At 45.2% G+C, this 13908-nt stretch overlaps 1 protein-coding gene across 9 annotated transcripts in view; it reads right to left on the reverse strand.

The window, feature by feature from the left end:
* Window positions 1-13908, reverse strand: part of LOC132833495 (protein polyglycylase TTLL10-like) — a 205285-nt gene that overhangs the window by 105577 nt on the left and 85800 nt on the right. For all 9 annotated transcript variants that reach the window (XM_060851811.1, XM_060851812.1, XM_060851808.1 and 6 more), the window contains one exon: window positions 10717-11132. In XM_060851811.1, the coding sequence (XP_060707794.1) occupies window positions 10717-11132 (416 nt within the window). The remainder of the gene's footprint in view (window positions 1-10716; window positions 11133-13908) is intronic.

Raw genomic sequence — 13908 nt, forward strand, 5'->3', positions numbered from 1 at the left:
CTGTTTTCTCTGGGTGTCTGTTCAATGCATCGTTTTCTGCACGATTCCACAAATATTGGACCATTTCAGTATGTGATCACTATGCTATTGCCCCCTCAAAACCACACACCGACCTCCCCAAATCCATCTGTGTTGGGATCTCTCTGATCCAGTGCTTCCTGGCTGCAACATTTGCTGTTTTATTTGCTTTATTGCAGAAAGAACTTCTCAATGTATCATGAAGCTAGGAATCCCTTTCTGCAATATGAGATGAAGCTACAGAATAAAACAGCAGCTGCTCTCAAAATTTGCAGATAGCTGACCAACAGTCTCAACAATAAACACAACTAAAACAGCCTTGATGATGGCCCTGTGAAAGTGCAGGAGGCATGAATTATAATTCATGTGCCTGTATAATGAAGAACTATAACAGAAATTGCTGAAATTCACTCTCAAATCTTATGGAGACATATAGGTATTAATCTTACCAAGGAATACCAATGTAATGTAAATAGCCAACAAATCAGCACTCTCCTCTCACACAGTATTAATATTGTTTTCTCTTTATTGGTACTCTTGCAAATTGTCCTGATGGGTACAAGATGAAAATGTTGACAAAATGAGCTTTTTCAGGAATACTTAAATTCATATATCAACTCTATTCCCCCTTTGGCCATGCTGATACCACAATCCCCATGCCATGATCCTCACCTCCACATCACATTTACAGAGTCCTTCCCCTTCAGTTTATATTGGCACACAAGCAGTATGGGTGTGACCAGCACTAATTTGGCACAGGTTTTGGGGAGTGTGGAACTCAAGGAAAGGAATGGAAACCCACATGGAATGGAACCCTCTGTGATGGATTGTCTAACAGCCAACATCACAGCTTGCAGTATGAAGCAAACAGCTCTCAAATATTTGACTGTTGTTATGGAAGCTCAGATGGCAACTGCAAGGTTTTCAAAAGGGTGTCAAGGGCAATATAGTAGCCCATCAACCTAATTCCCAAGAGATCAGTGGGGTTGCTGAGAGACCCTGCCTGGAAGAGTGACAATTTCTCATTTTAACGTGACAACACTCTTTATGATAGTAGTCAGCATGCGTCACAGAATAGAAATGCAAACATCAGGAACAGAAATAGGACTCTTGGCCCTTTAAGCCTGCTCCTCCATTTGATGGCTGACCTTCATACCACATTCCTGTCTGGCCCCATAACCTTCACCTCATCTGTTAATCAAAAATCTAACTTAGACCTGATTATATTCAATGACCCAGCCAATGGACCAGGTGCAGGGAATTGGGGTTAGCATGGATGGACATTTTGGTCACCATGGACAAGTTTGGGCTCTCTGCTGTAGGACTCTATGACTCTATTTACGGCTCCCTGGGGAAGAGAATTGCAAAGAATGATGACTCTCAGAGAAAAAAAATCCTCTTCATCTCAGTCAGAAACTAAGGCCTCCTAATTCTTAAAATGTGATTCATTGTTCTAGGAGTAAGACCCATCGAGTCAAATCCCCTCAAATTCTTAAATAAAAACAGATAGTGCTGAAAAAGCTCAGCATGTCTAGCAGCATCTGTGAGGAGAGAAACCAAATTAATTTTTCAAGTCCAACTTCAGATATTTTCTTCTATATTTTAACCAGATCACTTCTCACTCTTCTAAACTCCAATAGGTATTGGTCCAATCTGTTCGACCTTTCCTCATGTGCTAACTCTTTCATTTCAGGAACCAGTTAACTGACCACCCTCTGAATGCTCTTAATGTAATTATATCCCTAAGTTAGGAGAACAAAACTGTCGTAAATACACCAGATGTGATCTCACTGAGGCCCTCCACAACTTTACCCAACTTAAATGGCCATTGATTTTCAAATCTTCTCCTCAGTCCACAACAGAAGCCTCAACTGGTTACTTATCCCCAAACCCTTCCCAAATCTTGCACTGTCAGAAGTCAGATGACACCAGGCTATAGTCCAACAGGTTTATTTGAAATCACAAGCATTTGCACAACTGCCTCTTTGTCAGGATTTCATCCGAAAGCTTGTGATTTCAAATAAAATGGTTAGACTATAACCTGGTGTCATCTGACTTCTGTCCAGCCCAGTCTGACACAACCATCTCTACATCAAATCTTACACGGGCAGTCATCTACCTCTTCTCGCAGTTCATATACCTATCATTTCCCCACTGCATTGGGCAGTGTTGTAGAACAGAGAGATCGAGATGTTTAGGTACAAAATTCTTTGACAATTCCGTCACAGCTAGACAGTGTGGTTAAGAGACATTGAGCATGCATGCCTACATTGCCCAGACCTTTGAGTATCAGAATTGGGACGTTATATTGAGATTGTACAGGACGCTGGTGAGAGCTCTTCTGGAGTATTGTGTGCAGTGCTGGTTCCTCTGCAGGAAGATTATTATTAAACTGGAGAGGATTCAGTAGAAATTTATCAGGCTATTGCTGGAAATGGAAGGCTTGAGTCATGAGTGGCTGGATAGATTGGGACTTTTTCACTGGGGTGTAAGAGGTTGAGAAGTGATCTTATAGATGTTTATGAAAGAGGTGAGAGGACAAATGTCTGTAAAAGACACAAAAGGTAGTTTCTTTACACAGAGTGGTTCATGAAAAATGTGTTGCTGGAAAAGCACAATAGGTCAGGCAGCATCCAAGGAGGAGGAGAATCGACATTTCAGGCATAAACCCTTCTTCAGGAATGAGGAGGGTGTGCCAAGCAGGCAAAGATAAAAAGTAGTGAGGAGGGACTTGGGGAAAGGGCGTTGGGAATGTGATAGGTGGAAGGAGGTTAAGGTGAGGGTGATAGGCCGGAGAGGGGGTGGGGGTGGAGAGGTCGGGAAGAAGATTTCAGGTCAAGAAGGCGGTGCTGAGTCCGAGAGTTGGAACTGAGATAAGGTGGGGGGAGGGGAAATGAAGAAACTGGAGAAATCTGCATTCATCCCTTGTGGTTGGAGGATTCCTAGGCGGAAGATGAGGCCCTCTTCCTCCAGGCATTGTGTTGCCATGGTCTGGCGATGGAGAGGCCAAGGACCTGCATGTCCTTGGCGAAGTGGGAGGGGGAGTTAAAGTGTTCAGCCACGGGGCGGTTGGGTTGATTGGTGCGGGTGTCCCAGAGGTGTTCTCTGAAACATTCCGCAAGTAGGTGGCCTGTCTCCCCAGTGTAGAAGAGGCCACATCGGGTGCAGCGGATGCAGTCAATGATGTGTGTGGAGGTGCAGGTGAATTTGTGACGGATATGGAAGGATCCCTTGTGGCCTTGGAGGGAGGCAAGGGGGGAGGTGTGGGTGCAAGTTTTGCATTTCTTGTGGTTGCAGGGGAAGGTACCGGGAGTGGAGGTTGGGTTGGTGTGGGATGTGGACCTGACGAGGGAGTCGCGGAGGGAGTGGTCTTTCCGGAACACCAATAGGGGAGTGGAAGTAAATATATCCTTGGTGGTGGGGTCTGTTTGGAGGTACCGGAAATGACGAAGGATGATACGATGTATCTGGAGGTTGGTGGGGTGGCAGGTGAGGACCAGTGGGGTTCTGTCCTGGTGGCGATTGGAGGGGCAGGGTTCAAGGGTAGAGGAGCGGGAAGTGGAGGAGATGCGGTGGAGAGCATCGTCAACCATGTCTGAGGGGAAATTGCAGTCTTTGAAGAAAGAGGCAATCTGGGTTGTTCAGTATTGGAATTGGTCCTCCTAGGAGCAGACGCAGCTGAGGCGAAGGAATTGGGAATATGGGATGGTGTTTTTACAGGAGGCAGTGTGAGAGGAGGTGTAATCTAGGTAGCTGTGGGAGTCGGTCGGTTTATAGTAAATGTCTGTGTTGAGTCGGTCGTCCAAGATAGAAATGGAGAGGTCTAGGAAGGGGAGGGAGGTGTCTGAGACCGTCCAGGTAAATTTGAGGTCGGGATGGAAGGTGTCAGTAAAGTGGATGAACTGTTCAACCTCCTCATGGGAACATGAGGTAGCATCAATACAGTCATCAATGTAGCGGAGGAAAAGGTGGGGGGTGGTGCCAGTGAGCTGAGGAAGATGGGCTGTTCCACATATCCGACGAAGAGGCAGGCATAGCTGGGGCCCATGCGGGTGCCCATGGCTACTCCTTTGGTTTGGAGGAAGTTGGAGGATTGAGAAGTTGTTCAGAGTGAGGACCAGTTCAGTCAGTCGAAGGAGGGTGTCAGTAGAAGGGTAAAAAGTGAGGTCTGCAGATGCTGGAGATCAGAGCTGAAAATGTGTTGCTGGTTAAAGCACAGCAGGTTAGGCAGCATCCAAGGAACAGGAAATTCGACGTTTCGGGCCAGAGCCCTTCATCAGGAATGAGGAGAGGGTGTCAGTAGAAGGGTACTGATTGGGTCGGCGGGAAAGGAAGAAGCGGAGGGCTTTGAGTCCTTCGTGATGGGGGATGGAGGTGTACAGGGACTGGATGTCCATGGTGAAGATAAGGTATTGGGCACTGGGGAAGCGAAAATCATGGAGGAGGTGGAGGGCGTGGGTGGTGTCCCAAACGTAGGTGGGGAGTTCTTGGACTAAGGGGGACAGGACTGTGTCGAGGTATGCAGAGATGAGTTCAGTGTGGCAGGAGCAGGCTGAGACAATGGGTCGGCCGGGGCAGTCAGGGTTGTGGATTTTGGGCAGGAGGTAGAAACGGGCGGTGCGGGGTTGTGGGACGATGAGGTTGGAGGCAGTGGATGGGACATCCCCTGAGGTGACGAGGTTATGGATGGTCTGGGAGATGATGGTTTGGTGGTGGGAGGTGGGGTCATGGTCAAGGGGGCAGTAGGAAGAGGTGTCCGTGAGCTGACGTTTAGCCTCAGCGGTGTAAAGGTCAGTGCCTCCCTTGTCTGCCGGTTTGATAGCGAGGTTGGGGTTGGAGCGGAGGGAGTGCGAGGGTGAGAGGTTGGAGTGGGTAAGGGGGTGGACAGGTTGATGCAGTTAATGTCGCGGCGGCAGTTGGCTATGAAGAGATCGAGGGCGGGTAAGAGGCTAGCACGGGATGTCCAGGTGGATAGGGTGTGTTGGAGGTGGGAGAAGGGGTCGTCAAAGGGTGGGCGAGAATCCTGGTTGAAGAAGTAGGCATGGAGGCAAAGGTGGCAGAAGAATTGTTCGATGTCTCGCCGCATGTTGAACTCGTTAATCTGGGAGCGTAGGGGGATGAAGGTGAGGCCTCTACTGAGGACTGATCATTCATCCTCAGAGAGGGGGAGGTCTGGAGGGATGGTGAAAATACGGCAGGGCTGGGACCTAGGACCTGGTGTGGGGCTGGAGCTAGGAGTGGGGGCGGGGTTAGGCATGGGGGCAGTTAGGTATGGGGGTTGTTGGGCATTGACTGCCCCGGCCGACCCATTGTCTCAGCTTGCTCCTACCATACCGAACTCATACCTGCATACCTCGACACGGTCCTGTCCCCCTTAGTCCAAGAACTCCCCACCTACATTCGGGACATCACCCACGCCCTCCACCTACTCCATGATTTTCGCTTCCCCGGTGCCCAACGCCTTATCTTCACAATGGACATCCAGTCCCTGTACACCTCCATCCCCCATCACGAAGGACTCAAAGCCCTCCACTTCTTCCTTTCCCGCCAACCCAACCAGTACCCTTCCACTGACACCCTCCTTCGACTGACTGAACTGGTCCTCACTCTGAACAACTTCTCTTTCCAATCCTCCCACTTCCTCCAAACCAAAGGAGTAGCCATGGGCACCCGCATGGGCCCCAGTTATGCCTGCCTCTTCGTCAAATATGTGGAACAGTCCATCTTCCACAGCTACACTGGCACCACACCCCCCACCTCTCCCTCCGCTACATTGATGACTGTATCGGTGCTACTTTGGGCTCCCACGAGGACGTTGAACAGTTCATCCACTTCCACCCCGACCTCAAATTTACCTGGACCGTCTCAGACTCCTTCCTCCCCTTCCTGGGCGTCTCCATTTCTATCTCGAACGACCGACTCAACACGGACATTTACTATAAACCGACTGACTCCCACAGTTACCTAGATTACACCTCCTCCCAACCTGCCCCCTGTAAAAACGCCATCCCATATTCCCAATTCCTTCGCCTCCGCCGCATCTGCTCCTAGGAGGTCCAATTCCAATACTGAACAACCCAGATGGCCTCCTTCTTCAAAGACCGCAATTTCCCCTCAGACGTGGTTGACGATGCTCTCCACCGCATCTCCTCCACTTCCCGCTCCTCCAATCGCCACCAGGACAGAACCCCACTGGTCCTTACCTACCACTCCACCAACCTTCAGATACATCGTACCATCCTTCGTCATTTCTGCCACCTCCAAACAGACCCCACCACCAAGGATATATTTACCTTCACTCCCCTATTAGTGTTCTGGAAAGACCACTCCCTCCGCGACTCTCTCGTCAGGTCCATACCCCCCACCAACCCAACCTCCACTCCCGGCACCTTCCCCTGCAACCACAAGAAATGCAAAACCTGCGCCCACACCTCCTCCCTTACTTCCTTCCAAGGCCCCAAGGAATCTATCCACATCCGTCACAAATTCACCTGCACCTCCACACACATCATTGACTGCATCCGCTGCACCCGATGTGGCCTCCTCTACATTGGGGAGACAGGCCACCTACTTGCGGAACGTTTCAGAGAACACCTCTAGGACACCCGCACCAACCAACCCAACCGCCCCGTAGCCGAACACTTTAACTCTCCCTCCCACTCCAAGGACATGCAGGACCTACTGCGCTTTTCCAGCAACACATTTTTCAGCTCTGATGTCCAGCATCTGCAGTCCTCACATTCTCCTACAGAGTGGTTCATATGTGGAATGAACTTCCAGAGGAAATGGTGGATGGGGCTAAGTTATGACATTTGAAAGACATTCAGGTAAGTGCATGAATAAGAAATATTTGGAGGGATATTGGCCAGTCGGGTGGGATGAGTTTAGTCTGAGCTTATAGTCAGCATGGACTTGTTGGACCAAAGGGTCTGTTTCTGTGCTGGATGACTTTATGACTCATTCATGTGACCCCCCTCCCCAACATTCCATCTCTTCTCCCCAGGCCACCTCCAACTCATACCACCTCACTGTCTACATTACAACATTCTAAAGTACTTCATCAACTGTAAAGGCTTTGAGACATCCAGTGGTCATGAAAAACCAAAGTCTTTTTTTTCAGTGAACTTCCTCACTCCTGCCTGTTGAGCCGTTCGAAGGGATGGAATGTTGCTATGGGCAGGAATTCTTGCAAAAGATTTTAGAGATCAGAAATCAAGATCTCACAGTACTAGTTTAAGAATTCCTGCAGCATTTAATTCCTGGAGCATTCAAGCAAGTTGAAGCAGGAACAGTACTCATTTTTAACTTGCCAGGAGATTACAAAGTGAACAAGTGCACATACTGTATCCTCACACACGACCTACATTAGACCTCAGAAAGTGGTGAATTTGATAGCAGCAGTTAGTTTCAGTTTCTCCAGGTTAGGAAGTGATTAAATTGGTCAGGATATTCAACAACCTCAGCCCTCTTATTCCTGATGAAGGGCTTATGCTCGAAACGTCGAATTCTCTATTCCTGAGATGCTGCCTGGCCTGCTGTGCTTTGACCAGCAACACATTTGCAGCTGTGATCTCCAGCATCTGCAGACCTCATTTTTTACCCAGAGCAGACAAAAGGGCTTATGCTCGAAACGTCGAATTCTCTATTCCTGAGATGCTGCCTGGCCTGCTGTTTTTTGACCAGCAACACATTTGCAGCTGTGATCTCCAGCATCTGCAGACCTCATTTTTTACCCAGAGCAGACATTGGCTCCCAAAAATCAAAGAATAGTGTTGATATAGGCTGAAGCAGTAGCTCAGCAATTTCTATGAAAACTAAAACTACACTATTCCTTAATTAAGGAATGTTTGTGCTAGAAATAATAGTTACTGGGAGCTTGACTAAAAATGTTCACATTAATTTTTAATTTGCGTTCCGAGTAGTGCATGGCTGAGTAGCTGCGAACCTAGGAGACCCAAACTAATGTCAGTACCACTTAAAGCCAGGCTGCACTGCTTAAAGCATTGCAGAAAGCATTGCAAACCTCACCAACTGTGTGTATCTCCTCAAAACATCCAGCACGTCCATGAACAAAAGAGCTGAACTCCAGAGGTAAGGTGAGAGGAGCTACCTTTGATGTTAAGGCAGCTTTCAACAGAGAATGGCATCAAAACACAAAGCAAGATGGTTGTAGCTTTTGGAGCCAACTATCTCAGCTCCAGGATATCCCTGCAGGAGTTTTTCAGGATAGTGTCTTAGGCTAACCACCTTCAACTGATTCAACAATGGCCTTCCCTCTATCATAAGGTGAGAAACAGAGACATTCACTCATGATTGCACAATGTTCAGCACCATTCGCAGCTCCTCAGATTTTGAAGTAGGCGGTGTTCATTTGCAGCAAAACCTAGACAATATCCAGGCCTGGGCTGATAAGTAGCAAGTAACACCCATGCTAGACAATGACTAGCAGAGAATCCAACTATCATCCCTTGACATTCAATGGCATTACTATTACTGAACCTCCCAAAATCAATATCCTGGGGGTTACCATTAACCAGAAAATCTTTGCCACAACTGATAAAGGCACGCATATCGAATGTCTTCCTGACCACTTTATCCACTTGTGTTTCCACGTTCAGGGAACTGTTGTCTTGTATGCCTAGATCCCTCTTTTATATTGATGCTACTGTATACTTCCTTCCTGCGCTAGATCTTCTAAAATACATCACCTCACATTTGTCTGGATTTAACTCCATCAACTGTTTCCCTGCCCAAGTCTCTTGCCTATCTATATCCTGCTGTATCTTCTGACAATACTTCTTACTGGACCAGTTATATAGGTCCCCTTCTTTAAGAAAATATATTATTTCATTGGAGGCAGCTCACAGAAGGGTCACTAGGATGATCTCTGACATGAAGAAATTATCTTATGAGCAAAAGTTAAACAGTTTGAGACTCTACTCACTGGAGACATGATCTCATTGAAACATACAGGGTCAAAGGGGAGAGTCTAGGACCAGAGAGCATCATCTCAGAATAAAGAGGCGCCAATTTAAGACTAAGAGTTGAGTGTCTTTGGAACTCCTTGTCATAGAGAGCAGTGAGGACAGAATCCTTGTGTGTATTACAGGCTGAGATAGACAGATTCTCGATCAGCAGGGGAATCAAGCATTATGGAGAAAGTACAGAAAGGTGGATATGAGGAATGTTGGATCAGCCATAATCCTACTGAATAGCAAAGCATGGTTGAGAGGCCGAAATAACCACTCCTGTTCCTATTTAGTATTCTCTTAGTCTTATACAATTACCAAGGCTTTACAAAAGCAAGCCAGAGGCTAGGAATTCTGCAGCAAATAACTCATCTGCTATCTCCTCAATGCCTGAAGGTCAAGGCAGGATGTGATGGAATACTGTCCATGTGCCTACATGAGTGCATCTCCAACAATACTAAAGCCATCTGCTTGAATGGCATCACATCCACCATCTTCAACATCTATTCCCTGTAAATCCAATACACAGTTGCAGCAGTGTGTACTGTTTTAAAGATGCACTGCAGTCACTAATCGAAGCTCCTCAGATAACACCTTCTAAACTTGCAACTTCTACTAATTCAGAGGACTAGAGCAGCAGATGCGGTTACCATAATCTTTTTCAAGTTGCTCTCCAGGCAACATGCCATCTGATTACTGTATACAATATTATTGTTCCTTCATAGTCGCTGGGTCAACAACCTGGAACTCAGCCTGAACCTTACAAATAGGGCTGGTGTGGAGGTTCATCAACCATGAATCCAAACACCTGCTCCCTGAGTACTCTTGGGTTCCTCTATTGTTTTCACAACAGCAGAACAGTTCCTTCAACCCAATGGTGCTTCTTAAGGCCACATGGCTCTCTTTATATGGATTCTAGGCAAGTGTGGTTGGGATGCAAAGCTGGTTCTCAAGCCAGCAAACCCTTGCCATCAGCCAGCCACTTTAAGGTGAAGGTTAATAGTGGGTTTTAGTAAATCTGCCCAAACAGATTTACATGTCCACTGGACTCACATCTGCCTACTCCATGTGCTTACTGTGTACTCTCCCAATGCCTGTGTTAACTCAATCAGTAAATTGTTGCTTAGTATGCAGCATACTGCAGGCTGGATTCTAGTAACCAAGACAACATCTGAAGCTCTGGAACCACATGCTAATGCAATCCAATTCTGCAGCTCATATTTCCATTGTGCTTAACAGAATGGATTCCACAAATAAAGCAGCTCACATTTAACATCTGCATTTGCCTTTTATTTGGAGAAATCACCCCAAGATACCTCCCAAGAACAACACATGCTCAACACTAAAAGAGATTTGAAAAGAAGAAGTAAGGTTTGGTTAAAAAGGAGCATCTTAAAGGAACAGGACAGACAGACGATATGGCAGATAACAAAGTGGAGCGATGGTGGAACAAAGAGGGAGGAAGAATGGCCAAGAGGCTAAAGCCAGAGTGACCAGAGGATTGAGAGATTTTTTTGGAGGTTCAATTTTTATATGATAGTACAAATATAAACAGACTCAAATTAGTACATTTAAAACATTGCTATTGTGGACAAGTTCTAAACATACCCTTACCTACGCTGCTCAATAAATTGCAGTTTGCATCATGCTCTCCAATAGATAAGGAGCTCGAGGACAAAGGCAAGCAATAAAGCTAAACATTAGGTGAGTAAATCTAAAGTACACAGACCTGAAGTGTTTGTCTCGGATGCTGAAGACATTGTCACTTGGTGACCCACAACCTCTACTGCTTGATCCAGAGCCTGTTTCCGCTTTCCTTTCTTCCCCTCTGGTTTGACTGGTTTTTTCTTCTTCTTGCTTTCTGCACCTCTGTCTGTGTCCACCTTCATAGAATCTACTGACCCCTGGTTCTTTTGAACATGAAAGCTGTCATTTGTCTGACTGCAGAAAGCCTTAGTGGTATTTGCGAGGTGAACTATTTCTTTGCATGGCACATGATGGGCATTTTCACTGAGGTTCACACATGCAGCTGCTCTGGAAACAGGGACACATGTTTTGACTGTTTTCAAATCTTTTATTGCTTTCAGTTCATTCTCTCGCTGTTTTGTGGTCTTTGACTTCATTGCTAATGGTTCACTCTGGGAACTGAAAGAAATTGCCATATTAGAATCACATGGTACTGTAATGGATAATCTAATCCCTTTCTGATGTTTCTTGTTTGTTTTCTTCCAGTGCTTGTGTTTTTAAATTTTCGTTATCAACCTGTTTGTCTGCAGTTTCATCCTTTTCTCCCCCAATGAGAAGACAGAACTTCATCCAAAAATACGTGTGGGTTAGCTCCAATTATGTTTACTGCAAAGATTGACAAGCAAGAAAAACAACATTTAACATCAGATATATTTGGTGCAATGGAAAAAAGTAAATTAGTGCATTGGTATTTGTTTCTTTTTTTAACAATGTCAGCTGACACCATGGTACAATGATAAATTTCGGCTGCTTACCTCCATTCTCTTTCAGTATATGCAATGCAACGCTGATTTGTTTTAGTTTAAAAAGAGAAAATTTCTGTTAAAAAATATTCAATACTTCGTTTAATAGAAATTTTCTCTTCCCCAATTTAAATATTTTTCCACATCGAATCATAGACATGTGCAGCACGGAAACAGACTCTTCAGTCCAACTCATCCTTGCTGACCAGATATCCAAAATAAATCTAGTTCCATTTGCCAGCATTTGGCCCACATCCCTCCAAACCCTTCCTATTCATATACCTGTCTTTTAAATGTTGTAATTGTATCGGCCTCTACCACTTCCTCTGACAGCTCATTCTGTACACGTACTGCCCTCTGAATGAAAAAGTTGCCCCTTAGGTCCCTTTTAAATCTTTCCCCTCTCACCTTAAACGTATGCCCTCTAGTTCTGGACTCTCCTACCCTAAGGGAAAGACACAGTCTAATTACCCTAACCATGCCCCTCATGATTTTATAAATCTGTTTTGATGTTTTTATGATTTTTAACATGCTTTAATTTGATTTAAATCAAAGATGTATGGGTGGAATGGTGACTCAGTGGTTAGCACTGCTGCCTCACCGCGCTAGGGACCTGGTTCTATTCCAGCCTTGGGTCACTGCCTGAATGAAGTTTGCACATTCTTTACCGTGTCTGTGTCAGTTTCCTCCCACAATCCAAAGATATGCAGGATAGGTGAATTGGCTGTGGGAAATTGCTCATAATGTCCAGGGAAGTGTATATTAGGTGCATTAGTCCGGGGTAAATAAAGGGTAGGGGAATGGGTCTGGGTGGTTTACTCTTTGGACTTGGTGGGCTGAAGGGCCTGTTTCCACACTGTCAGGATTTGATGATTTCACTGTTATTGTACCAAGCTCCTGGGTGTCAGGAACTGGCATCTTTCTTTAAGGCTGATGCTTCTTTTTAAAGCATTTTCTCCTGCATCTTTTTTCAGGGCTCCCTCCGTCATCCTTGACTGTCCCCAAAGCAAGGATGAAGTTAGCTACTGTGACTTGACAAGACAGCAATTCAAGTTGAGTCTTGTGTTCCTTGAGGGAAGTGTCTGGCTTTTAATGGCATATCTCCACAATGGCATAGAGTTGATGAATAATTATTCTTGCAGAAAATCACATTCTACCACACTATAATACAATGCATTTTTGCTCTAACATCCTGCGCTGAATTTACAAGCTAACTATATTTTATTAATGTCTTTCTGATGGCATCATATTTTAATGATTGTCTGTAATGCTGTCACAGTTAAACCTGTCACCTTTCAGTCATTGGTTTATGTAATTCCTTCCAGCAGAAACAAGAACAGTATCCGGTTGAGATGATGATCACACAGTACCAGAGTTAGATACTGTATAACATCACTGAGTCAGCCTGGTCTTCTGTACTGGGCCCATTGCCTAAGGACGCATATGTAATTTTTCAGTCTGCACTTTTTAATAAAGTTATTTGCCTCTCCTGGGAGTTGGTATGATTTCTGATTGGGCTGTCAGTACATATGGCAAAAGTGAGGATTGCAGATGCTGGTAACCAAAGTTTAGATCAGAGTGGTGCTGGAAAAGCACAGCAGGTCAGGCAGCGTCCAAGGATCAGGAAAGTCCGTACATATGGGCCCAATTTTAATTCTGTGCAAGTGGATGAGCTTTGAATACATTAAAATAAGGCCTATTGTAATACACTCGATATTACAATTGGGTTGGACTTGCCAAATGGATTAAAGTGTTTTTTCGTGTTTGTCCTTGCTCATTATCTTATTTCCCCAAGCAGTGATTATGTGAAGTTGCCTCCTTTCCCTGCCATTGAATGAGTTACAACAACTTACATAGATTGTTTTAAGCAGCTATTAAATTATGCAACACTTTCACTCATGCTGCTTGTTCTGGACATCTGTGTCTACTGCAGCTGACTGCAAGCCAAATGGTATTTTCTGAGGCATACCAAGATTAGCAGCCTAGACGCCCACCAAAAATAGGACCGAGTGTTAGTCAATGTAATCCTTACATGATTTCGAAGGGCTGCTGCAGACATAATGTGCTGTATGATACAAATAAAAGCAGGTTTCATTGCTTCCTTAAACTGAACAGAAATGTGTAATGTTTCAGATGAGAAGGTGACAATATGCATTTTCAACTCCAGAAGAATGCTACAGGATTGAGCAATATTCAAGGGAAAAATAAATATGAAAGCCTAATCAGGAGAGGGAAGTGAAATAGCACGAGCATTCAATGGAAACTCTTGTGTTATGTTTTCATTCATTCAAATACACAATTTCTGCTGGTTTAGATGTCAATTTGACAGATAATCTGGTTAGTGAAGTAATACTCCAACTCTTCCTGGAATGAAAAATTCGTTTGAATGTGATGTGAATTCCGAAACCAAAGAGGGAAGGTCATTCCAAGGA

This window comes from Hemiscyllium ocellatum, chromosome 37 (assembly GCF_020745735.1).
Source record: "Hemiscyllium ocellatum isolate sHemOce1 chromosome 37, sHemOce1.pat.X.cur, whole genome shotgun sequence".
In the NCBI taxonomy this organism is placed as follows: Eukaryota; Metazoa; Chordata; class Chondrichthyes; order Orectolobiformes; family Hemiscylliidae; genus Hemiscyllium; species Hemiscyllium ocellatum.